Source organism: Python bivittatus, unplaced genomic scaffold, assembly GCF_059951505.1.
Source record: "Python bivittatus isolate LINGU-HERP-01145 unplaced genomic scaffold, Pbiv_v1 ctg000220_np1212, whole genome shotgun sequence".
Taxonomy (NCBI): Eukaryota; Metazoa; Chordata; class Lepidosauria; order Squamata; family Pythonidae; genus Python; species Python bivittatus.
Genome location: NW_028277048.1, coordinates 8475137 through 8502274, shown reverse-complemented (window position 1 = coordinate 8502274; position 27138 = coordinate 8475137). Strand labels below are relative to the sequence as shown.

The 27138-nt window shown below is 43.0% G+C and overlaps 2 protein-coding genes across 4 annotated transcripts in view; one reads left to right on the top strand and one right to left on the bottom strand.

The window, feature by feature from the left end:
• Positions 1 to 19288, bottom strand: part of FGD1 (FYVE, RhoGEF and PH domain containing 1) — a 55098-nt gene extending 35810 nt beyond the window's left edge. Inside the window, exon 1 of one of the 2 annotated variants that reach the window (XM_088137787.1) lies at positions 18601 to 19288. In XM_088137787.1, the coding sequence (XP_087993913.1) occupies positions 18601 to 18730 (130 nt within the window). In that variant the 5' untranslated portion in view covers positions 18731 to 19288. The remainder of the gene's footprint in view (positions 1 to 18600) is intronic. The other variant, XM_007432864.3, reaches the window with a different exon arrangement.
• Positions 6962 to 27138, top strand: part of GNL3L (G protein nucleolar 3 like) — a 43813-nt gene continuing 23636 nt past the window's right edge. The window contains exon 1 of one of the 2 annotated variants that reach the window (XM_025169549.2): positions 6962 to 7039. The gene's annotated coding sequence lies outside the window, so the exon portion shown is untranslated. Of the gene's footprint in view, positions 7040 to 9862; positions 9884 to 27138 lie in introns of those variants that run through there. The other variant, XM_088137788.1, reaches the window with a different exon arrangement.

The following is a 27138-nucleotide window of genomic DNA, read 5'->3' as shown; positions in this document are numbered from 1 at the left end:
CAAGGAAAACCTTATAATTTGATTCCACTGACTGTACAAGTGGACCCTCAGAAATCTCTCCCGCCTGGAACAGAATAATTTAAACCAGGATACAGTTTATGAAAGCCTTCACATTCTGCAGGGATGATTCAATTTAAAAAGAACATATCACAGGCAATCGAACTGATCTTTAACTGAGAGATAACATTCCTGTATTTTGCACCAATGTAAGATGGAGAGTAGAAATGTCATTTGGAGATAAAGGATCGGCAGCACAAACTTCCAAGATAAAATAATACAAAGCCATTTCTGTCCATGCATTCTACAGACAGCTGCTTATATTGTACAACATCAGTCATTGCCATGTATGGTAATTGGTTACCAAAGAAAGCTTCTGTTTATGCAGCGAAGTTCCTATAGTGAGCAAAATGGAATTGGCACTAACATATATACATTTTGTATGGATTAAGCCTTAACTGAGTCATACCATTGGGCTTTACTTTGGAAGGGATATACTCACAAATCGGAGCAGACAACATCAACAAAGATAATAAAATGGTACAAATACAAGACTTATAAGGACAGGAACTGGGAGCAAAGGCTAAGCAAACTAAAAGCAAGCAGGAGATAAACAGTGATAACAGCCCACAATTAAGTTTAAGGCCTCTACCGTAAAAAAAGAGAAAGAGAGAGAGAGAGAGAGAGAGAGAGAGAGAGAGAGAGAATAAGCATTCTGCATTAATAAGGAGGGAAGGAGGTGGGCCTAGATTTCTTTTTCAATCCAAACAAAGATAAAGAATAGTTAGTTATTGAGAAAAATCTAACTGCTGTAGCAGACACAGGCCATAAATAAAGCATACCGGGCAAAGTTGAAACTCTTCTAAGAGGAGGACAAACATCAGAATGCTATACCGAAAGACTTAGGGCAGCTTTTTCACTGAGGTCCTTTAGACCTCTTGAACTACATGCTGGCAAAGAACTCAGGGACCTGTAGGTGGCACATACAGAAGGCACATGAAGTGCCGCAGGGTAGAAGCTAAAAAGCAGAGATAGGAAATTACATCTGAAGGCCACCAAAAACTTAAATGCAAAAAACAGAGAGGTAATTGAAGAGGCTGGTAGATATAAGGTCATTCGTTAAACAGGGAGATTAGACCAGGAGAAATATGTTTACTAGGTCAGCTTCTATTGATGGGAGCAACAAAGGCCATTCCCTTTTTCTAAATGAGACTATTCAATCTTTATGATGAGTAGTAATTTAGAAAGAGATTTATATTTCTATAGGTATATCCTCCTAATGTAGGTAAATGACGCTACCACATCAGCTATCCTTTTATAGTTTGTTCCACCCTCTAACTCCAGTTTCGAATCTTAGGGATTCTATTGAGACCTGCTTCTCAAATTGATAAAAAGGCAGACAGTTCTCAAAATGGAGACTAGATACAAAGGAGGCAAGCTACCAGCTTGTTCACAAACGAGGCAAGCTACCAGCTTGTTACATCGAAAAAGCAAGAGAAAATGGACAAGAGTTTTGCTGCCCTAAATTGCCTGCATACAGGAACCTCATTTGAAAGTGGGGTATCTGCTGGAATCCTTATCCTTCCTTCTAATAAATATTATTAATCAAAGGTCTTAAAAGTCTTGTTCCTTGGATTAACTATTTCCAGTCTAGGCTGCAAAGACAGACGTCTGACAAATATAGCTATTGTATTTATCAGATTTGGAAGCTTGAAGTCTGCCCACATCTGAGTCAACCATGAGAGACTCATACAAAGCTCTGAAATCGAACTTTGTCTCAAGCAAGGAAATATCATGTAAATACAACCAACAAAGATTTTTACCCAGGCTGAGCAGAACAGGGTATTTAGAAGAAGAGGGTGATGGAGCCGCATTAAGTAGGTCAGAACTGGGACACCGTCTTTTGGAATGGGGACATTTATTTATTTATTTATTTATTTATTTATTTATTTATTTATTTATTTTCTGGAAAGAAAGTCACAAGCAAACAGCCTGAAACCAGACTAGTGCATTACCAGAATAACAGACAGGTGGAAACCATCACTCCCACCCCAAACAGAGTGGCTTCAATCCCATTACACTGCCTGGATGGGAGAAACAAGCAGAAGAACTTGGATCTTGATTTCACTCTAAATAGGGATGGTATTCAATACACAGCAGTCACAGGATTTATGCTCTAATAGCTTCATTCGTTTTCCCACAATACATCTACTTATTGTAGCTTGTGTCCTTGGAAGTCTTTTCATACCAGTTTCTAGTCTAGAGAAGCCGGATAATTTTGAGCTATAATAGAAAAAAGGACAGTTTATTATTTCCTTCCCCCAACAAAAGCATGTTATATGTCTGTGCAAAGCACGGTTCCCACGTTGGTAGGCTCTAGGACTGAAGCAACTGAAAAAATATTCCTGCCTTACTGCAGTATGCAAGCACATCTGGAGGGCATCAGGTTGGGGAACACTGATTTCAAGGATTTAACGATCAAGAGAGACTGTGTGCAAAGCCAAGTACAGATGCCTGTTAGCATTGGCTAGAGCAGCCCTTGAACATGGAACTACTCAAGACACACGCATCATCCCATGATTATTATACAAACCCATTTATACGTCTGCTTTCTAAAGGAAAAATGACCATTACCACTCCAAAATGCAGAGGGGAAAGGCATTTCACACTGGAGTGGTCTGGAAAAGAAAGGATATCACCGAGTGGTCCTTCCAGGAATGTTTGAGAAAGTAAGAGAAGCAGAGCTGAAAACTCACAGAAATAAAGGAACCAGTTTTGCCACATCCCTACTGTATAACCCCTGCAGGCCTCACCCGAAAGGGAGAACTGGACAAGGACCAAGCAGACTCTTCTAATTTGAGCTAATCAGAAAACCTTCAATTATTTTATATCTGGCTGTTCTGCCAAAGCATGCAATTCACAGCATTATTAAAAGACAATCCAAACCAATAAAGCAAATATAGCAATTAAAGGTGCCAGCAATAAAGAAATCCAGAACAGACCACCAATTAGCTGTTGTCAAAAGGCCTTTTCAAACAGTTCTGAGGGACATCTCAATGTCAATAATGGACATGTATCTGTCAGGTAAAACTAGAAGGGTATTTGAAAGGCTAAGTCATCACTATAGAAAAGGCCCAGACAAAACGATTTTCATTATTTTCACTGACAATGAACGTCTTCAAAGAAGATCTTAAAGAAAAGAGAATACTTGTATCAAATAGTGTCTGGCAGATCCCAACTCCCAAGCTTTGTTAAGACTGTAAGAGTCAAAACAATACTTTAACTATGGCCTGAAGCAAACTGATAACTAGTGAGACATTAAGCACCAGTGAGAAGAGTGTTCAAACTAAATCCAAAAAACAATTAACTGCACTTTAGATTTCACTCAAATCTAAGATTAAAATCAATCAGATCTGATTTGTTCCTATTAAATTCAATGGGAATTCAAACTAACTTTTTTCCTGAATTCAAGTTTTGGTCCTATATATTTGCATAAAATAACCCACTTTTACCACCAGGGGGTTGCCCACTGTTGTAGCATTCAAGGAACTCTGTTCAGATTAATGTTCTTTGTATTTAACAAGGTTATGAACCTCAATCCCCAAGCAGCAAAAAAGGTCTAAAATAAATATAGAATTATTTCATACATAGTTAGATGGAAAAAAAAAAGATCATTTGACACTGTTGCTACAGAGTTCACGAATATCCCAAATAGCTTAAATTGCAATGAAAGCCAGATTCAGGGACAATGGTGGGGAATAACTTCCTGCTGTTTTCCTAGTACTGCCAATCCCCCTCCACCCCATCTATAAACGCTCATCCACAGAGGTTGAGGAAACCAAACTGGTATGGCTGATCTTTAGAAACGTGTAGCCCAGGGCATTTATGATGCCTGAGATGGAACAGAAAAAATGGCTTCAGTGCCTAAGATCTCCTGTACAGGTTGCCCTGAAGGAACAAGAGTCTTTGCAATCCCACATTCATTGCAAAGGGGAATCCAAACACCAGGCGGATCTCATCCCCAGAGTCCGATCTTTCTGGCTCCAACACCATCATACTCAATAACAGCCAAAAGTACTATTCTTATCCATGAGTTGTGCTCATCCTCCTCCCTTGCCGAGGGACCCCAGAACCCAGTGGTCACTCACCTCCAAGGAGATGTATGCAAGCACTGCCTTATTCTCCTGCCACCCCCCTCTCGAGTCTCTTTGTGTCCTGGAAAATATGGGGAACAAGTTAAAATTCCTCTTCTTGGCTCTGATCCTAGCAACCACCAGGCCAAATAGTTTCAAACAGCACTGCCCAAACAGGAACCTACCTGCCTCTTTAAGGTAGCAAAATCACCTTTTTCCCCCCCTCACTTCAAGACACTGACTATGATCTAAAACTGGATCCGCAGCTTCCAAGTGCAAGAACAGAACAAAATACCCAAGTCTTCCCAGTTAATCCATACATTTGTGACCACATTCACTTTAAATTGGTCAGAGATTTGTTTTATTGTAATAAAATAGCTTAAAATGTACATAAATTTAGGTGTCTCAGTGATTTGTCCATCAAATTAACCTAATATTCATCTCTATGAACCCCAGAAGTCATACCTCATATTTAAACAGTTGGCTTTAAGCAGTCAAGGGTCATACAAATATTCCATAATTTTTAAAAATCTATTTAAAATAACAGAACAAATCTTACTTCTTCAGTTAAGCCTCCTTCCTTCCTTCCTTCCTTCCTTCCTTCCTTCCTTCCTTCCTTCCTTCCTTCCTTCCTTCCTTCCTTCCTTCCTTCCTTCCTTCCTTCCTCCCTCCCTTCCCTCCCTCCCTTCCCTCCCTCCCTCCCTCCCTCGGACTTTAGCTTAACCTAAAAGAGATGTGGAGAAGCCCCTGCTCTGGACGTTCCCTTTATAAAGTTTTTCTTAACACAATACGCAAGACAATGTGCCGATGCTGAGCACTTCCCTCCATGACAGTCAACAATGTGAGCTGGAGGCAGAGAAATGACATTTGCAATCACAGCACATATTATGCTTAAGTAACAGCGTTCCCTATCCTGATGCCCAGGATATCTGGGAATTCTGGGAGCTGTAGTCCAACAGCTCTGGAAGATGCTAGGGGAAAGACGACTAGATATTGCAAGGAACAGATCGCTATGTTATTCCCACTGGAGCCTATTCTTATTCGTACAGGCAGTTCAGTCTCTGGCAAATGTTTCTCTATTCCTCTTTCTACCAGCTACAGTCAGATGCACACAGTGTGGGAAAAGGCCCTTGGAATAACGCAGATCTTAGGAGATTGGGGCTTCAGCTGAAAGTGGAAAAGGCAGATGCTGCTGGAACTAAGTTTAGGCTCTCTAGCAATGGGTCTGGTAATAGCGTCGGGCTTTCTTATGCTCTCCAGAAAAGGGGTGCTTTATTTATTTATTTACTTATGCAATTTTTATAGCCGCCCATCTCAATCCAAGTGACTCTGGGTGGTGAACAATTTCAGTCATTAAAACCATTACAAATTATACATATAGGCAGCCAAGAATTTTAATAAAAATTACATAAAAATTAACAGTGCAACCAGGTAACGGGACCCCAGGCTCGGGCACATAGCCAGGTTTTTAAAAGCCTTATGAAAGGCAAGCAGGGTCAGGGCCATCCTGAGCTCCAAAGGAGCTGAGAAGACAGGCCTTCTGGTCCCCGCCAGCCCACATTCCTTGGCTGACAGGATCCACAGCATCCCCAATCTACTAGACTGAACTGGATGGGCAGAAACTATTGGGAGAAGACGGTCCCTTAGGTAACCCAGTCCTAAGCCATGCAGGGCTTTAAAGGTGACAACCAGCACCTTGAATTGCACCAGGAAACACATCGGCAATGAATGCAGCTCCCGTAGTAGTGGTGTTACAAGTGCCATATATCTGGCACCATTTAGTACTCGTGCAGCCACATTTTGCACCAGTTGAAACTTCCGAATGCTTTTCAAGGGCAGCCCTATGTAGAGCGCATTGCGGTAATCCAAACAGGAGGTAATGAGGGCACGAGCAACTGTGAGAGTGCCTCCCGGTCCAGGAATGGGTGCAACTGGCGCACAACCCGAAGGTATGCAAAGGCCCTCTTTGCCACAGCTGCCACCTCCTCTTCGAGCAAGAGCTGCGAGTCCAAGAGAACCCCCAGATTGCACACTGGGTTTGTCTGGGGCAGTGCTACCCCATCCAATACCAAAGATGGAAAAACCTTGTCCGCAGGAGGACCAAATATCCAAAGCCACCCCATCTTGCTTGGATTGAGTTGGAGCCCATTGCGCCCCATCCAGGCCCCTCCAGCCTCCAAACACTGGGATAGGACACCCACGGCATCACTCAATGGGCCTGGGATGGAGATATATAACTGGGTATCATCTGCATATTGACGGCACCTCACCTGAATAAAATCTCCCACTGAACTGTTTCTCCAACTGAAATCTCCAACTGTTTCTTGGAACCACTTGAGCTGCTTCATCAGTCGGTATGAAGAGTGTCATACAGTAATATCCTTTAACATTCCCTTCAGTTTATGACAAGCTCACCCTGAAACTCCAGATGTCCCCAAACCAACTTTCTCCAAGAGAATCAGCCCCACTCACTCTCTTTCTGGAGTTGTGAAGCCATTGCCAGACCTGATGCTAGAGACCCTAAACTTAATTCCAGCACTTTCGACATCTCATACCAATGAGACCCATAACAGACAGCAGAGTTAACTGCTTGCTTGTTATGCTTCCATCCTCCGATGCACAGACAGTGGAAACGTACTAGGCAGCCAGAAGTGGAACTATTCCTTCCCCGGTCCCAAGAATCCTGGTTCCACCTTAACCCTACCGGTGACCTCACCTGTGGGAAACAGCCCTGCCAGCAAGGGCACGCCTGCTGCATTTCCGTCGCTTGCCGCACCCGTGTCAGGAGTGAGCCTCCAGGCTGCTCCTTGTTCTCTCTGGGAGGGGCAGGGCATATCTGAACCAGAGTTTCCTAAGCTGGAGAGCTTCCTGCCAACCCTACGGTTCACTGAATTCTGGTACATGGAAAGGTGAGTGCTTCCCCCTTGACAGATGATTAACTACCACTGACTCCCCATCTCTGGGAAGAGGGGGGGTTTCCGACAGGCTTGGGGTTAGTTGTCACCTCTCTTGCTTTCACCTCCATCCACAAAGCAGCGCCTGAGTATTTAAAATGTTTGATTCATCCTTTTGTCACTGACATCCTTCCCACTTCTCTCCTCCACTTTGAAAATTAAACATTAAACAAAAATTAAGCTATTTGCAGGCAAGGACTCTTATCTCACTATGTAAAGTGGCATGTACCCAGATGGGGCCACAGGGCAAACATTATGGGGAAGAGGATTGTGTCCCTAAACCTGACCTCTGAGGGTAGAATCAAATGGCAAAGCTAAATCTACACTCTCCGATACTTGGCAGGCAGAGATAAAAACAAATCTCAGCTGCCCTATCCCCAGCAGGCTACCTGTTCCAGAAACTTGATGCCATCTGCATTATGGGCCAAAAGGAACAGATGGTGGGGTAGGGGGAAGGGTTCCTTATCCCCCAGGGTCTTGACCCTCTGCACACCATCCCCACTGCTATTCCAGCCTAAGGCCCTGCTTGCTGCACTCACAGAGCTCTTTAAAGTTTCTTCTTCCCCCAACTCATCAACTACCCACCCCCATAACACAACCCATGCAGACTCAAGCAGATGAGTCTCAAAGCAGGCATTAGACACCAACAGGCATAAGATGACAGGGGGAGCTGGATCAAGAAAGGAGGGGGTGTCAAGAGAAGCCTGCACAGCACCACTGCAGATCAGGAAGCATTCCCTCCCTTCCCCTCGCCAATCCTCTAGACTACTCAGAGAGAGATGTGCTTAGTACACAACTGAACTCCATTTTCTATTAACTAAACTTGAAGCTGGAAGGGCTTTCAAACATGCAAATGCGTGCATGTGCGCGCACCCCCCCAACCAAGCAGAGAAAAAGAAACATTTCCGTAATATCCTTAACAGGTTTCCCCTGCCAGTGGAAAAGAAGGGGGAGAACAGAGTCCATTGTCCACTTCGGCTCTGACACTTATAATATGGCTTTTGCTAGCGGGGGCAGGAAGAGGAAGGCAGGATACAGAACATCCCTCCAGCCTGCCAAGGACTGATAAGGTTGCAAGATCTCAGAAGCAGGCACTCTCCTGCCAATCAAGGCACCAATTGTCCAGTAGTATTTGTGTCAAATCTGTGCAGGAGTCACCTACATAAAGCTGTTATCTGTTAAGACAAGAGGAGGGGAGGGAAGTGTGAAACACTTGGCCATCCATATCTGACACTCCAGGTAGAACAGAAAATGAATTTCATGGCTTTGCCAGCAGAGCCAGGGAAAGCAAGATTTTTTTGGTGTTGTTTTAGCAATTAGTTCCTTCACACAATTGCAATGAGACATACACCTGACCCACCTGAACAGCCATAATTAAAGAACAGACACCTCATTTATCAGCTCTTGCCCCATTCTTCCTGGCCTTCTACTGACATTCATGGGATTCATTTATTTTGCTCCATCAATAGAAGAGGACTATATGCAAATATGTTTGCTAGATAATGGGCAAGAGCAAACTCCATTAATTCTACTGAGTCTTCCACTCTGTTTGGATAAATCTAATTAAAACAGTTAAGGGAGAAGGGAAAGTATGAGATTTAATTCCACAGGATTGGCACATAGGTCCCCAGGCTTTTCACTGTAGTGCTAGAAGTGTCTCTAAGCACATGCAATGATATCAAATGCTGGATTATGAAAAACAGCTTCAGCACTTCTTTTTCCCCCTGAAATCACCAACTATGTTCTTGACTTGGGGAGAGATTCCTTGCAAATGCTTCCCCTGGATTATTCTGCTTTTTTCAAAATCACCATTTTCATATGTTCACAGAAAATTAAGATGACTGCATGGAGAAATGCTCCCAGTCCTGACCTGTCCCCAGCCACTCCATAGCTTAGTTCCGTGGCTCCTATAAGAACAGTGTGGTCCTCTTCTTAATTTCACCCATCCATCCTGTCCACGGTCTTTCCCTTCTCCTATTCCTGCTCAGTCTTGCCAAGCATAGGAGCCTTTTCTAGCCCGTGATCAAATATATCAAATACCCAAGTTTCTGCTTGCTGATCATTGCCTCAGGGAAACAGTCTGCCTTTATTTGATCCAGGATTTATTAGTTGGTTGTTGCTACTCTTAGTAATGGTCTCCAAATCCAGATAGGTTTCTACCTGACCAGATGGTGCCTGCCTTCTGTTTTCTTTCTGCAGTTCTTGCTCAGTACGCAGCTTTCCATATACTGGAAAGACTATTGGTTGAATTACTCTGATCTTTGTTGTCACTGAAATGTCCTCATCCTTCACGGTCTTCTCTAACAGGTCATCCACACAGCCCCCATGCCTGCGTACAAGCACTGAGGACATATCCTCACATTAGAGCCTTTATCTCAGGACTACCCTGACACTGAGGCAGGAGGAAGCCAGATCAAGGTGATCTGGCAAGAAACAGAGCGTTTTCTTCTGAAAAACGCAAAACAAGCCCTGCTCTATGGGAATGTTCTAGATGCGTGAGGAGCCTCAGGGAGGTTGGTGACCTGCAGGGCTCTGATTGGCCCACTGCAGGACTGCTCCCCTCCCATCCAGCTGGGGGGCCCTGAACCTCCTTTGGTGGCTGGAGAAAACAGAGCCTTGCCTGGTTGCCAACATTTCCTCTCTTTTTTCTGGATTCTTATAGGGATATCAACTTGATGGGATCCCTCCCATGAGGTCAGTACTCCTACCAGCGGCCTCTGCTGCCTCTGTAACCCACTCCTACCTCCATGCTTGCTGGAGAGCGCCACTGCTGCCCCTAATGACAGCAACAATGTGGAGGTAGGAGCAGAGATTTTTACGGTGGGGACAGTGAGGGATCCACACTGGGGGTGTTGCGGAGAGAGGCCACTTTCTTACTCCTCATTCCCCAGCAGCAGCAACAGCAGCAGCAACCTCCCCTGTGTGAGGGCAGCAATGTTGCTGGCCTCATTTTCAAGACATAACAAAAGGACCACTGTCAGGCTGTGGTTTCCTACTTTTCCTTCTGTCTCGAGGATGGGAGAAAAGCCCACTGCCAGGGGTCTGTCCCTGTCTTCCTGCCCATTCTCTTACTGGGGAACATAATCAACCCCTCATGCTTCAACCATTCTACCACAAATATGGAGTAGAATATTAACACCACCCATTAATATGCAACTGAAGAATTTGAACCTTTTCAGTAATCAGATGGTTTAACGGTCTTAAAAAGTGTGTTCACAATATAGCCAAAACAGACACATGCACAAAGCCAGCACAACAAGGGCGAAAAACATTTTGCAATGGATCACACGTATCGAAGTGTGTATGAGTTCACAAATCACTGCTGTTCTCAGGCATTACTCTGCCAAAATGGAGGTGATGCAAACCTGGGTCCAAAGGTTTAGCTGACTTAAGAAAATAGGTTTGGGGGCTCTTCCCACTCAATTCAAGAGTGCTTGGCATTTCGGGACTGGGCATCAGGCCTTGGCAATCTCCTCTTTTAGTTAAAAATCTGAACTGGTTGCAGACTACCTCCTGACTCCACCCTAAAAGCTTCCCTTTCTCATTCTCTCCCAAACCATGTCCAGCTTGCAGAAAATTAAAGGCCTGCTTCCAAAAATTATAGAGCAGCAATTCCAAGCAGGAACAAGAGACAAGATGGCAATCTGGCCTTCTAAATTCTGCTAGCCAGGAAACACATGGGCGCTCTTAGATCTTGGAAAGAAGAAAGCCGTGCATCCCATTCAGTTAAGAGCCAGGCAGGCCCCTCAGTATCAGCATGGAAATCAATAACTTTGCATGGCCATACAGATGGCTCCTCTGCCCTTTATCCCATCCAAAAAGAATATTTGAATGCCTGATGACCCCAGAGTTCCATTCATAGACGAACTACTAAGTAAAATCTGAGCATATAAAAATAATCCTGCAATGCACCCGAGAGAAGCACTACTTGACAGGGGCAGACAAAAGTCACCATCCACACATCAGCTTGCATTGCAATGTGCCCCCTCCCTTCCTCCTTCCTACCCAGGCTTACAAGGCAGAAACAAGAGATGCTGTGAAGGCAGTTTGAGTGGGTGCTGGTTGAGGCGATGCAGGATTCTTTGCCTGACCGTCCCACCAACAAGTACAGCCCCAGGCCTATCGGAAGCTTCTATGCACACGACGGGCCCATATGGAACGCATTAAGGGTTCTGCAGAAGGAAAAAAGGTTGGAAGGAGGGACGAGAAGCCAAATGTGGGTGGTGCAGCAGGATGTATCCTGCCCTCACCCTGCTTGTGTGTGTGTGTGTGTGTGTTTTGGAGGGGGAGTTAACACTTTGCAGTTCAGAGAATAGTAAGAAGGCAAGAAAAAAAATGTTTAATCCAAGCCCAGAGATTAAAATATAAGCAGTTATTAGAAACAGCGGGAATTCCAGTTTCCTAGCTCACTAGAGAGCAAGCATCTTGGTTGGCCAGTTTGATTGGCTATGCTTCTGTATCTTTCAGAGTCATCATTCCCCCATCCCCTGTCCTAATGTAGCATATCCTAAATGACCCCCATTTCATTAGCCCCCATTCTTGATCAAACTATGAAATGCTACTTTTCCCTAACTTGGTGCTTTAATGTAATTCCCCCAGCATGGCCCACAGCTGCTTTTAGTAGAGTTTATGGATCTCTAACCAGAGCAATTTAGGATCCCAGTTACTGTGGGGCAGTGAGGCAGGGTAAAATAACAGAGGGAAGAGAACAATGGGAGAGAGAAGGGTATCAAAAGATTAATGTCAAGAACATGTGTAAAGCACAATGTTATGTTGGAATTCCAGTGGCTGAAGGGCCATAGGATTTGGCAGAAGCCCTGCCCCACTAGTGGGACACTAGATATGCTGTTCCCATGACCTCCCTAATATAACAGTGGGGCACTAAAATTATGTGGAAATGTGGGCAGAACAAGGCAGCAAGAGGAAGAGTCACACCCTCACCTACTTTAATTCTGGTACCACCTGACTCTAGCCATGTGGTACACACACAAAGTCTCTTCCATTTACTCATCCCAGAGACAGGATCTGTTGTTGCACCTCACATATATTAAGCCCAGATGTGCAGTAATAAAGCTCATAATTCAGGTGACAGAATGGGCACCATGAAACTATCTTTTTCTGGCCCAAAGTCACACACACCAAAAGGGCTGATCTACAAAATCAATTAATGAGGAAGAATAGGGTCAGATTGGGATAATGGGTTGTCACAGAAAAACCAATCACGCTAAACCAGTTTCTCAACCTTGGCAACTTTAAGATGCATGGACTTCAACTCCCAGAATTCCTCAGCCAGCATGCTGGCTCAGGAACTCTGGGAGTTGAAGTCCATGCATCTTAAAATTGCTGAGGTTGAGAAACACTGCACTAAACAAAGGTTTACTTAACCATGGTGAACTGAATAAATCACAGTTGGCTATGTCTGCACAACACATTAAGCCAAAAGCAAACAAACCACATAGGGCTTAGCATGATTTATATCAATCAATAAGTCCTGAGACTGGTTACTGGTGTACACAATATAACACTCAGGGGCTCAGATTGGTATAAGCTGGCCTCTCTTGGATGCAGTTTGCTTGCAGTCTGTGGTACTTACATGAACAAACTGAGGATACTGTGCCAATTCTGTTATGTATGGTTGGTACACTATCCTTTCATAACCAACACTCCCTTTTCTGTATTGGAATATCATCTTTGCCAAAACCCTGGCTTCCTGTCTCCAGTTTTACATCTTGCATTTCTTCCATTCATCTAGTCTTTTCCCCAAAGTACCAGAATTACTTTCAAACTTGGATCCTGGAAACAATTATATAGAAACAACAGTTATAATTTCCCACCATTATCTTCCTCTTTTCCCCTCTTCCTCATACATCCCATGTCTTTACAAGACATAGAACTGTAGACTTAGCTCAGATTGTATTCTTGAACAGCTCGTAGTTAGCTTCCCATTAATTCTTACTAAACATGCAAAAATTACCTGTAGCTTATTTTTAATTCTGGTTAAATAGCTTGGATTTTCCTACTGCAGGATTTGGCAGAGTGCAAAGCACACAAACACATAGACCATGATAGCTCCAGGTTTGAGAACCCTTCCTTTAGCTGTAGCAACCAGCTGCAAGTTAGCTACCCATCACTTTAATTACCCACAATACCCCACCATAGCATTTGTTGGGTCATGGTGAAATATCAGACGGTGGCTCAAGGAAGCTAGGTCTTGCGAAGAACTATACATTTCTGGAAGTCCTGTCCTGGAATAGACTAAGGATTTTCTAAGTGAGGTTAGCAGCCATTGACAAGACCTCTCCATATAACCATCTGAGACAGTGGCTGCTTCTGAACCTTCAGTTATTTGCTAGTTGCACAACTTAAATATGCATCTCGTTTACAGTATTCCTTCTGCCAATCCCTAATCTTCTGACATCATACAGTTTGAAAGGGGAAAGCTCAGGCAAAGTTACTCCCCCAAATTCTTGCAACCACATTAAGAGCTGGGATAACGGTCTCAGCACGGCTGCAGTGCCAATGAAATGTCACCATGACGCATCCTGGGCATCAGGATTGGTACATTACAGCAGGAATTATTTTACTTGCTGACCCAGCAAGCCCTAGGACTTTGTTGTTAGCAAACAAGGTATACCCCTCCACAATCTTCCCCTGTCAGGCTAGAAAACCTCTTTCTCAAGTCTCAGACCGAAATTTTCCCCTCCCCAAGCTGAACCTGGCAGCTGCCGCTGACACAGTGAACTACAGCCCCAGAGTTCCCCAGCCTGGCCTCTTTCTAAAAATAGCACTTCTCACCCAGATGGATGGAAAAAATGGTGGGGCCAGCCAGATCAGACTGTAGGCATGGAAAGACAGCGGCAATTCCCAGAGATAACCTCCATTTTCTACCCAAGGGTTCCTTAATACCTCTGGGCACCCATCTGGACAAGCTCAAGGTGCTTTGGCCTCCAAGGTGGAAAAACACCCCCTCTCACTAATCAATCAAAGCAAAGTCCTACAGGAATTCTCCTGCACCTTCCCCACTGAAAATAATAGAAGCTCCCATTAATTTCAAGACCTGTGCAAGAGAACTTCCTAAATGGACAAAGTCCACAGGCGAGACCTGCCTGCTTCCCATTCTACCATCTCAGTGGTGCCCCAAACCATCTGGCCATCTCCCAAAACAGCCTTACAGATTGAGTTTACATATCACACTAGACCAAGATTGGCCTAATCATAGTTTGCTCACCATACTAAAAGTAGCTAGTTTCTCACAGCACATGAAGCCAACATCAAACAAATCACATTAAGGGTACTACTCCCAGATCCTGGAATGCAGCCGTTTTGGTTCAGGCTACACAATAGGCCATAATGCTTGATTAAAGAGGCAGCTGGATTCTCAGTGCTTCAAAAAAACATAGGAACTATTCAATCAATACTTCCCCTAATGTGACTGCAAGATTTAATATGGATTTATAATTGGCCAAGCTCTTAGTTAAGCTCTGGGACTAAATGCTACTGGTTGTTTAGTGAGCTATATTAATATAATACAGTATAAGAAAGACTATGGCCTGATTCATACAAATACTAAGCTACTGCTTGTCTAAAGATGGTTCGCTGAATAAACCAGAATTGGCTAGATTCACATAACACATTAAGCCAAAATTTGTTTCGATTGGTTTGGGCTTAGCATATTATATGAGCCCAACTAAAATTAAAGATAGTAGCACTGCCACACAATCCTATTTATGTTTCTTTAAAAGTAAGACTTCTTTAACCTATACTCTCCACAAGTACCTACAAGATTTCAGCCTCGAAGCTATTCAATTAAAATTTGATCCCACATTTCTTGATGCACCTCAGTTCACTTACATGAGGCATTAGCTGAACTGCTGAAATACATATATTTGTTTGATTTAAAACTCTGAGGTGTTCCTGTCACCAAACTATGCATTTTTAAATGAACTGTGGGACTATTTTTAGGGCTCCAACCTAGTTTTCTTTTCCTATTGATTTTTTTTTTAATCTGCTTAAAGATCAGAGAAAGCATTAGAGGTGAGCAACAAGGTAAGCACCTGGGTCTTTTTTTTTTCTTTTCCTTTTTACTCAGGAAACTCCTTGGATACTCCCCTGCCTCCGAGCCAACCAGTTTCAAGTTCCTCAGATCACATGTGGCATCTCCATGGTAGGAGCTAAAAGGCCTGGGCCTTTTGGTCTCATCCTAAGCCAAGCTCTGGCCCCCAAATAGTCCCCCTGTGGCTTTGCCTGGAGCCAGGATGTGGCTTTGTTTTTATGTCAACCCAGCAGTTCCTCAAAGCTTTGTAAGGAAGGAGGATAAGGGAGGAGATCAGAAATACAGCTACTGATACTGGAATGGGGAAGGAGTCAGAGACAGGGGACAAAGATGGTTAGCCCCTGGTCAAACAGCACTCTAGCTGCTCTTGCAGGAATGCAAAAAAGCCTATAAACAATCATTACAAATACATCTGGCCCTTCTCCATTGTAAATCACTTTCCTGCAACTTAATTTGCCGACTCCATGCAGCAAATGAAGAGCCAGTCCTGCGCCCCTCCTCTGATCACAACATTCCTGATTTTTTGCAGAGCTGAGGAATCAGCTCCTAGAGCCGCCCAAAGCGCTCGACTACTGCACTCATCACTCCCACCAATGTAGCCACTGGGTCTGGGAGAGCAAACACTTCTGGAGGCTGCCAGGTTGGGAGAATCTGTACTACCTCCTAAAGAAGCCAGGATTTCCAACACACTTCCTGTTAAGCAAGACATTTTGCTTCCAAGCCATGCCAGTCAGCCACCCCCTTCTAGAAGCAACAAACCAGGGCTTCCTTTGTGGCTGAAAACCTGGATTGCAAAAAGGAAGCAGATACACACACAGGCGCAGTCTTTAAGAAATAGCTGGCTTCCAGTTGAAGTGAACAGACCTGCTTAAGATCTCCTTGACCATTCCAGCCCTTTAGCCTTCCTGAGACAGTGGAGAATACCTAGAGCCTGAGGGGCGGGGTGGGGGGGACAGAAGCACATCAGAAGTCCCCTACTCTCCCCAGCTGTTCTCTTGGCATCTCTGTGTAGAACTCGTCTCACTGCACTGCCACCCAGCAATTCTGGCCCGGATCACTGAGGGCAACCAACACCACAATCTTATTTATGGCAGCCTTATGTCTTCAGCCCACTGGTTGCTGAAGGGTGAAGGGAAAAGATCTACAATTTCAAAGCCCAGAGTGTGGAGAGCCATGATTCCTGGGTTACTTCCCCAGCCCAAAGACTAGAGAAGAGCCTAGTGGCTAAACAATGATCTGGAAGGAAGACAAATAGGGAAAGGAGAGAATACACGAGGCACTGTTGTTGCAGTACTAGAGATCGTGTACTTTCTGACACTGGAAGGAACGAATCAGGGCCTTAACCCAAGCTGAGTTGGCTTTATTTATTTATTTATCAAATTTGTCACCGCCCATCTCGTGAAACAACTCTGGGCGGTTTACAACAAGATAAAAACTCATTAAAATACAACATAAAAACAATCCTAAAAATAAATAAGTTCCAAGAAGATGAAAAGCTGCTGTTGGGTTTGTCTGGTTTCTCTGCCCAGTGGCAGCACCCATCCCATGTATTTGCAGTCTTGCCAGGTGTTGGCCGAGGCACAGAGGGAGGAAAAAGAGAGAGAGACACACAAAGCTTACTCTGGTCTGAATCAACAAAGGAAAGGGGTGGAGATGGGAAGGGTTTGCCCGTCTCAGGGAAAACCAGGGCCAGAAAGGATCCACTGTATATCCCATTTCATCTCCCCCCTTGTGGTTGAGCTCTGAAGCCAACTCTGCAGGCCTTCATTCAGTTCTAGCCAGGAGGAAGCACCATTTCTGTGAAGGACTGATGCTGCCTGAAGCCAAGCAACAGACAGGTATCACAATCAAGGATGCTTTTAAAGGAAGGCTGGTGTAGGTTCCCCATCCCAGTTGTTAGGGAGGAAGGGGGAGAGAGACACAAGATATCCTATTCTCAGATCATATTTTTCAGCCACTGTGGAGGAAAAGAACTTGGGGTGGTGTGTGTGTTTCACGGCTTTTCTCAGGCCACAGAATGCTTCTAAGAATATCAAACTTACAAGGGTGACTCAAACGTGTGAGTATCTCCTGTGAGATTCTTCACAGCGATGGAGGTGTGGGCAGAGAAGAGACACCAACCTGCACATTTGCACCTTGATTGGGAGCAGTCTGGTGCCTGACCCAGAAGAAATAGCATAAAAATCCCAGGTTAAGCAAAATACTGTACAGTATATGACCTATGACCAATTCCTTCTGTACCAATTTTGTTAAAAGCTGTGAGTTTTTCTGCATCTGTTGACATGAATGCTAATCCACGGTTTACTCAATTAAACCAGTTTTCTGGATTCATATGAGAAACTAAACCATTAATTAGCCATACAGCTGTCTTGGCATAATAGGCTTCACTAAACTATGGCTGCTATGACTGGCTTTCTACAATTCAGCATGTCATGTGAACACAGCCTGAGAAGAAAGTGGCAAGGAGTTCCACTGATGCAGCTTAAGTAGGCCAAATCTATATATTCCAGCTATAGAAACTGTGGCAACAAGTTGTCTCCAAGATCATTCAGCAGGACCAAGTTGAATTGCCTGGCTATGGAAGTGATAGCAAAGTGTCTATGCAAGGGTGAAAGACAGGAGATAAATGGAGAATTGCATTTGAAAGCAAAGCAGCTCTGTGTTTTCCTCAACAGTTTTAAAAAAACGCTGGGATTAAATTAAAGAGTGCTGCAGCTAATATTCCTGCAAACATCTCTCTTCTGAACCTCCTCCATTTCAATTTAACTGCCATGTCTCTTTGTTCCGAAAGCTGCCTGCAGTTTTAAGGATTTGAAAAGCAAAATGGCAGGATTGCAAAAAAAAAAAAGAGGGGGGGGGCTTTCAGAATGAAAGGCCAAGACAACTACCCTGAAAAGAGGTGGAAAATAGGACACAGGAGAAACAAGAGCTGCATTCCTACTGTAGGCACTTTGGGGCAGGAGACTAAAACGGAATGTCTAATTTTTCATCCTACAATCTACAGCGATGGGATTATTTTAAGCACACCATTGCTTTTGCTCCCCCCCCCATTTTTTAAAATTCTACTTTAACTCGAAGCTGCTACAAATTACGACAATGAAATTCCACAGCGCTTTTTATCTGGGGCTTTTGCATTACAGGCGCACAAATACCTTCACCAGATTCCACGTATGTCTCTTTCCAAAGCAAACCATGCCTTTTGCAATCTTATCGCTCTAACAGAGGGTCCCGCTCCCCCAACTGCACCAAAAGAAAAAGCCGAGCTCCTCCTGGGATGCAGGCGCTCCCTCCTTTAACCATTAGGCATTCGTTCCCTTCGCTAGAGAGGAGTATCGAAACCAAGCCTTATTCTGCTACGACCCTTCGCCCGGCGCTAAGGAGCAACTGCTTCTTCATTTGTTACCCAAAGAACATAAGCCCTCGCCTCAAGAAACCCCCTCCCGCCCAGTCCTCTCGCGCTTACCAGCTCGGATTTGGGGCGAAGTAGTCGCTCCCCCTTCGATGTGATAGGAGAACCTCATGGCTTTGAACTGCTGGGAATATGATCCACTGGGTTCCGGACTGGGCATCCCCATCACGCTGGCTCTCTGCATGTCTGCACTGCCACCCCTCCCTTCTTCAGTCCCCTCCAAAATCCCCCCGCGATCGCCCCCCCAACGCCAGGCTGCTTGAAGTCTCCATCAAATTGCCCCGACCTCCTTCAGAAAGGAAGTGGATTCGACCAGCTCGAACGTCGCTTGAGCCGCGAAGGGGAAGGATCGGGGGTGGGGGAAGACGAGGAACCCAGTGGATTGATTTCGCTGCTTTCTAAGACAGATCTTTGCAACAAGTCGGCACAGCTCTCGCAGGAAGCGTCGCCCTGGCCAGGCAGGAATGTATCAGAAAGCTCGAAGCTTATCCACGTTGGAGCGTCTGCTAAGTCCTCCACACTCCCACTCCCCTCGCTTCCTCCTCCTCCTCCTCCCGCGCTCTCTCCACACCGACTCCTCGCTGAGTGGGTTGGCTTTTTCGTACTGCAGCGCCAGGCGTTGAGAGCAGAGTGCTTGCAAGCAGATTTCAGTCCCTGCTCTTCGGGCCTTTTCTTTTCTTTCTTATAACTGGATAGAAATGGGATTTCATTAGCCACACACAGCCATGAATATCTATTGGCTCTTACCGCCTCCCCGAGGAGGAGAGTACTGGGTTTTTCCCCCTTCCTATCCGGGAGGATATTGACAAAAAGTCTGAAAAAAGGAGGTGTTGGCAATTTATTTCCTCGCACTATGGGAGGGTTGGGCTAACAGCTGCCGTTGGAAAAAAAATCAGCTCGTTTTGAAGTCGGCTTACTTTGAGGGTTCCCCCCCCTTCCTTTCTCTATCCTGTACAGTACACGCTCAAGAAGTCTTTTTTTTTAGGTCTTGAGTAGGGCTAAAGGCAGACTTTGATCTCTGGTAGTATGTAAAAGAACTGCAGATTTGAATGTTGTGCGTGTCTGTGCATATTATTACTATTATTAGCCCGAATCAATCCACTGCAGGATGAAGGTCTCTTCATTGAAGGTTATGGACCATAATCCACCATGGTGGTCCAATGTGGGTTAGTAGGTATATGTTTTTCAGCTTCCCAGTCTAAGGGTGTGACTGGCCCAACGTTATCCAGCCAGCTTTTGTGCCCAAGGGAGGTCTAGAACCTGGGTTTCCCCACTCCTAGTCCAGCACTTTAACCACTATACCACATTGGTGTCCTCTGTGTACACAAATATCCATATGGGGTGTGTTCATTTATTTCCAATCCCATACTTTCAATTCAGGAATTTATCCTTTTTTCCTTTCTGCACTTTCCAGTCACCTCTAAAGGTTATGTCCTTCCTTTATCTCTCTCAGTCTAAAAGCTAGCAGTCATGCAGTTTTCATAACATGCATGTTTTTTTTCCTCCAAGTAAGGTTCAAACAACAAACATCTGATCTCCACTTGTTTACCAAGTACTTTTAATTGTGTCTACATCAGGACTGGAACCTCTTGGAATTTCTGTTTCTCAAGTTTTTCAACGAAATTTCACAATTCTCAAATGTTTTCAACTCCTGTTGTCAGTTTTGATCTGTTTTCCCCAAGACTAGCTCCTACTATCAAACAGTAGAATAACAACAATGGTAACAGAGCCTGATAGAGATTTTATGGCCTTTATGGATTCTATGGATTGCAGCCACATCTGGCTGTGTATGTTTTAAACTAAACTTACTTCTCTAATCTGAGGAGGAATAGAGGTCAGTGCTTATTTAAAACACTAGCAAAAACAAAAAAAAAACAAAATACTCCTTCCCCTGCCCCCATTTTCCTGAAATCTTTGTAAGACTTTGTCTGCTCTACACAGGATGAGGAAAGAAAACTCACATAACATGCTTGCAAACCACCGTAGCTGTTGTCAGTCTAAATGATGTAAAGGCACAGAACATGGCTTTTGCCAAGCCAGGAGGTACATTAGCATGGAAAGGCAGCTCTTCCCCGTCCAGACACCATGATATGAAAGCACAGGCAAGGCTACCCTTGGCTCCCTTCATTGCTTCATGGACATTTTTCTCACCATCAGAAATTAGCCTTGAAAATGGTTTCCTGGTTTTGCTATTCAGGATTTGGTTATCCCATGACAGTCCTGGCTATGATCATAAGGACACACTGACCCACACACTCATCCACCATGTTGTGCGCTTACATGTTGCACACACCCAGCCTTTGGGGTTATCCCTTCTGTTCCCCTGTGGTTTCAAAATTCTGTTGAGCTCTGCACACTGAACCTTTTGCTCTCTCACTCCTCTCTCTATGACCCATTCTGCTATCATCTTTAACTGTGGAATTCATTGCCACAAGATGTGGAGGTACTGGCCACTAATTTGGCTGGGTTGAAAGGGGATTGGATAAATTCAGGGAGAGGAGGTCTTTCAAGGGCTGCTAGGTTGAAGACTTCATGTTACGTTACCTCTGAGTTGGGGGCAATATACTTCCAATATCAATTGCAGAGGAACAACAGTAGGAGAGGCGTGTGTCTCCACGTCACTTGTGAGTGCCCCAGAGGCACATGAGAAATAAAATGCTGGACTAGGATGGGCCTTGGCCTGATCCAGCAAAGCTATTCTTATGTTCTTTACATTGTCCCTGGCAAATACTGGCTTATGAACACTTCAGAAATGATGGCAAACTAATACAGCTCATAATTTACTGACCTGGTTTACTCTGTAAGCTAAGGTATGTCTCATTTAACCATAGTTGACTGAATAAACCTTAATTAGCTGGGTTCTCACCACATGCAGAGCAATAGATAATATTTATCGTGGCCAAGGGCTGCATTGTTTCTTTTTTTTTTTTCAATATCCCATGGATCCATGAAATCGCAAATTGTAAGGCTGAATTTTTCCATTTGTTTCCCAATTTGTTTAACAAGCACACTCATGCTACTATCTTATACCTCATTATATCTCCTTAACTAAGGTTTGTTGGTTACAGTATTGTATGAATCTAAAATGGCCACTCTTGGAAGTTTGGGTAGATGAGATTTTATTACTGACGACAAACCTAGGTTATAAAAGTGGGGAGATGCGCGTGGACAAGTCTACTAAATAAATACGTAAATAAATAAATAAATTAAATAAATAAATAAATAAATAAATAAATAAAAGCTGGTTTGCAGAAACTCAAAATGGATTCCACTAACGTACTAAATTACTTAAGTGTCTTGTATGAATTAACTTTTATGTTAGGACTACCCGCTCTGGGCTGCAAATATCAGACAACTGCTAGATGCAAGTTACAGACTAGAATTTTCTATATCTCTGCTGCTATCTAGTAGCTTTCTAGTCCTGCAGCCCCAATCTGCACACAGATCTAGGTTCACACATTGCATTAACCCACATTATAATTTATCTGGCTTTGATTACTGTGCATGTGAAACTCTAAACACAAGTTTTTAAAACACAGCTTATGGCATATCTTCTCGTATGAAACCAGTTAATTCTAGTTGAACAAACCATGGTTAAACATGACATTGCACTAAGTACAGTGTGAATCCAATCTCTGAGTGCTTCCATGATACACTAAAGTACTGAAAAGAATCAACAAGCACACACTAACTAATCTCTATCCTGGCTGTCTCATTGACCAGAGATGGAAACTGACCTGTAGCCATGTATGTTTTGTAAGCCTGCAGCATCTGGTTCAAACTCCAGTTTCTGCAAAGCAATTTTACAGTGTTGATCACTTGCAGATTCACACGATCTACAGAGTTCTGTGTAACAAAAATCCAGACAACTACTGCAAAGAGATACAGAAAATCAAGCCTTTGCTTGCCATTTAGTGGTGCTCCTGAGTTTTGCAATCCAGATCGGGTAGCCTTAGGTTAATGTAAGCATTTGCTATGGGAGGTAAGATGGTGCTGCACACACACGCTCTTCCACAATCTGCAGTGGTATAGCATGTCCAGTAAACAGAACATATGTAGCTGATAGGCTAGACTTGGCATTGTGGATGACTGTAATGGAGGTTTGTGGAAGCTACAAATCTAAAATATGCTTTGCTGTAAAAACCCATGTCTTTTTCTGTTTCTAATTCTGGATATGATACCAGTCATTTAAATTTGTCTGCAGTTTGATACTTGGTTGCTGCTGCCTGCTCGTGTAACAAGGAGACATCTGTATACAGGGATTCTCCAGCCAGCAAATGTATCTCTAACCACCAGCCTCACTTTTCCTGTGGCTTTTCCTAGATTCCTCTTTTCCCATTTGTCTCCCTTCCAAGAGACCCGATTTCCAGCATCTCCCTCTCCAATTTCAAGTCATCCAGTCATGTTTCTCTCTCTCCCAGAAAAGGGAACAGAAGATGTATTGTGGCTTGCTGGTCTAGGTGGATCTTCAGAGGCAACGTTTCCTGGTGGAGCTATACTTTTCTTTGTAAGGTCTCTTCTCTGGATCTAGGCTGCTGAATTAAATTCCAGCCAGAGAGAGGAATCCAGGCTATTTCCTGTTCTCTCTAAATACACTTAAAATCTTTCTTGATCCTGTGTTTTTTCATGGATTCAATCATTTGATAGCACAAAAAAGAGGAGAGCACAGAGTGCCTCTAAAACTCAGGCATTTTAACAAGTTGCATCTCCCATTTTTTTCCAGATCCATTCACTTTATTGTCATCTGAGATTAAAAGCCCAGCCTTTACACATCTTTAAGGTCTACATTTTTAAAAAGTTAATTACTTATTTATCTTTAGTAATGAGTTTCACACACATTTGTAAAAAGCTAACACAAACAAAAGATTGGAATAAAGATTTCAGGAAGGAATATCAACAATCTTCGATATGCTGATGATACAACTCTCCTCTCAGAAATCAAAGAAGGCCTGAAACATCTGATCAAAAGGATTAAAAAAGAAAGTGAGAAATTTGGCCTCTTCTTGAACATCAAAAAGACCAAGCTCATGACCACTGCAAGGAATGGAAATGTCAAAATAGCAATTGGTGGTGAAGAGATCGAATGGGTGCAAGAATTCACTTTCCTAGGATCGCAGATTAATCAAAACAGTAAATGCAGTCAAGAAATAAAGCGTTGAATCTCACTAGGTCGCACAGCAATGATGAGCAAAGCAAGGACATCAGCCTGGAACTAAATGCAGATTAGTATACGCTATTGTGTTTCCCATAGCTACCTACAGTTGCGAAAGTTGGACCATGAAAAAACTAAACAGGAGGAAAATTGACTCGTTCGAGCTGTGGTGCTGGAGAAGGCTCCTGTGCATTCCTTGGACAGCACAGGTGACAAACAAGCAAGTTCTGGAGGGTATAAAACCAGACATATCTCTGGAAGGCAAAATCACAAAATTCTGCCTTACTTATTTCAGCCATGTCATGCAATCAAACTCACTGGAAAAGGCAGTTATGCCCAGAATGGTCAGCGGTAAAAGGAAACGAGGCCACCAAAAAACACAGTGGCTAGACACCATCAAAGCTGACATCAACCAGTGCATAAAACAACTGAAAGAAGCCGTACAAGATCAGAAATGTGGAGAGAGCTGTTCCATAGAATTGCTGAGAATTGGACACGATTGAACGGATAGCATCATCATCATCATCAACACAACTTACATCACTTTGTGTTGTGACATTGACTGGATTCATACATTACATTAAGCTATCTTGCTCAACCAGAGTTTATTGAATGAACCACAATTAGCTGTGTTCCCATAAAATGCTAGGACATCAATTAAGCAAGCTTCATTGACTATGTTTTAAACTACACTTTAGCCTTTTATGTTTTGTGGATATAGCCAATATGGTTAGCTTATGCTACAGTGTCTTATGCAGACCAAGGCAACTGGATTAAGTGAACAAATCATAGTTAAATTAACCAAGGATATACATGTTGGGCAAAGATAGCTATTATGGCTTAGTGCACTGTGCAAAGTTAGTCAACTGTTTAATGGATAGCTGTTTCATTTCTAGGAGAGGAAGTATTAGCATTGCACAAAGTTCAATCTCTTCAGCATTGTATGAATATGTATCAAAGCTGTTAAACCAGCCCTTTAATGGCATTAGTTACTAAGGTCCTCTTGTCACTATGATCCTAAACTGGTTCTACCATTTTAACTATCATTATTTCTCCCAAAGAATTCTGGGAATTGTAATTTAGTAAGTTCTCCTTTAGGAATCTCAAATTTCATCAATACATAGAGTTTCCAAGGTTTTCTAAAAAAAGGGAATGATTGCTTTACGTTTCAGGGATGATTCTAGATTCCCTGTTCAAGATCTCTATCATATTTTAGAATGGAATGCAGTTGTTTATTAATGCCACATTTAGCTTTAGATGAAAAATTTAACCAATCTTATGTTTACCAATATTAACATTTTAGAAATCACAGTTAATATTGATATAACCTTTTTTCTTTATTTTTAAAGATTTATGTAAACATCAAACCGTTAATAATCTCCAGTCAAACTGTATAAATACCACTGTATCCAAATAATTAAATCTACTACTTGTATTTCATAATAATACAATAAAACAATATAAAAATGGAAAAAAAACGAGAATTATTGAATTCTTCTAACCATTTATCCCCTGTGCATCCTAGAAAAGGCATATTAGAATCTAGACAACTCTGTTTAAAAAATAAAGATAAAATCAGCCCTTTAAATATGTTTAAAACTGACTCCTTAGAATCTTCTAGAGGTTACATATCTTTCTCATAATTTCTTTTATGGGTGAATTAACTAAAGATCTTGCAGAATACAATAGCTCTATAATCAGAAGAAAGTCAAGGATTCCTCTGAATATAGTATAAAATATTTGTTTCCACAAGGGCATTTCCTGAAGTTCAACTATGTATATTTGCAAAGGAACAACAACAGGACAGGTACTTGTAATCATGCCATATATGTATAATGTTAAGTAGATGTATAATACATCTACACTTTACAAATGCCCTTTACAAAATCTATACTTTACAAACCTGAGAGATGTGGATTCACATTTCCATATGGCCACAGCCCACACTTCTATTTTGTTCCCGCCTCCCACACAACACAGAGCTAATATTTAAAAGATATTTCTGCATTATATATGTAAGATACCCGATATTTACTACATTTGTTTGCAATGTAAGACGCTCTGTAAAAAAAAAAAAAAAAACTGTGAATGAGGCAGGGTCATTGCACAATTAAGTCTTCCTTTGGAAACCCCCATTGTGGCAAAAATCCATTAGGAAATATTAGGAAATGTGATGTTTCCAGATTATGACTCTTGCATTTGGCATCTCCCGTTTTAATAAAAAAGATACACAGATCATATTAATTATGCTCAATTACACTGTGTAACTGTCCAGCTTCTAAGTCCTCTCTGCCTTTCAGTGCTGAGCAATAAGCAAGCAAATTGTGTTTCATTCACTCAACACACACATAATCACAGAACCAGACTTGGCTGTGTCTGAGCACACAGACATAAAAAAGCAAAAAACAGCAAAAAGGCTGTTTCCAGCTCAGAGACAGTGCCGATCTCTTCTCAGTAGGATAGTTATTCCTGCCCCCCACCCCCTGGGAAAGATCTTATGAACCCAGACAGCAAAGAGTTAATTTGCCTCTGAATCGTCTCCTACCACCCCTCCAGTTCTTGGCAAAAGGGACTGAGATCATGTCAAAAGCTTTGGTTCCAGTTGCCAGGCTTGTGGCCTGTCCTAGCTCAACACTCACTTGTGTGATGAGTCCCTCACATCCTGCTTTGGATCGTTTGTTCCCAAGCCAAGAACAGTGGTTGTATGCATTGCAGAACAGCGTATCTGTGATGACCTGGGCTTCTGATGGTCTCTGATGTCAGTTTGCCAGAGCACAGTGCATATGGAGGGGAGATGGGAAACTGAAACTGATTTTCAGAGGGGACTTCTAAGCAGTTCAGGATAACCCAATTCTCTGCTCCTTCCTAGTGGTTCGCTGGGCAAACCTTCTGCAGGGAACTAGTAGCCAAAATTATCAAGATTCTTGATGGCGCCTTATATTCATTTCTCAGAAAAATATAGAACAGCATGTATGCATTCTCCCCATTTTTCTTATTAACAATAATTTGGTGAGATAGATTAGGTTGAAACGTCCACTGATAATGTAGCTAAGCAGATTGGCTGGTCTAGGTTTGCTGCCCAACTTGTTAAATTAACCTTCCCCAGTCAGGTGAACTTCACACCCTGGAACTACATCTTTCAGAATTTCTACTCCTTAGTAACTATGCTTGGAAATTCTGCAAGTGGTAATTCTCACATGGCTGGAAGTCACCTGGTTGGGGACAGTTACTGGACAGTTGCATATGCCTCAGGCTAGTAGCAACAGACTGCCTTCTGCTGTCATGTATATTTCAGAGTCCATTGGAGTTGGGCAGCTAATAAACTTAAATTAAATAAATAAATAAATCATAGAGCAGCATAGGAGACATTTCCAACATACAAATAGTACAGTAATTGGTTGGATGATTGGAGGTTACAGGTGCTATGATTGAGAGGTAGA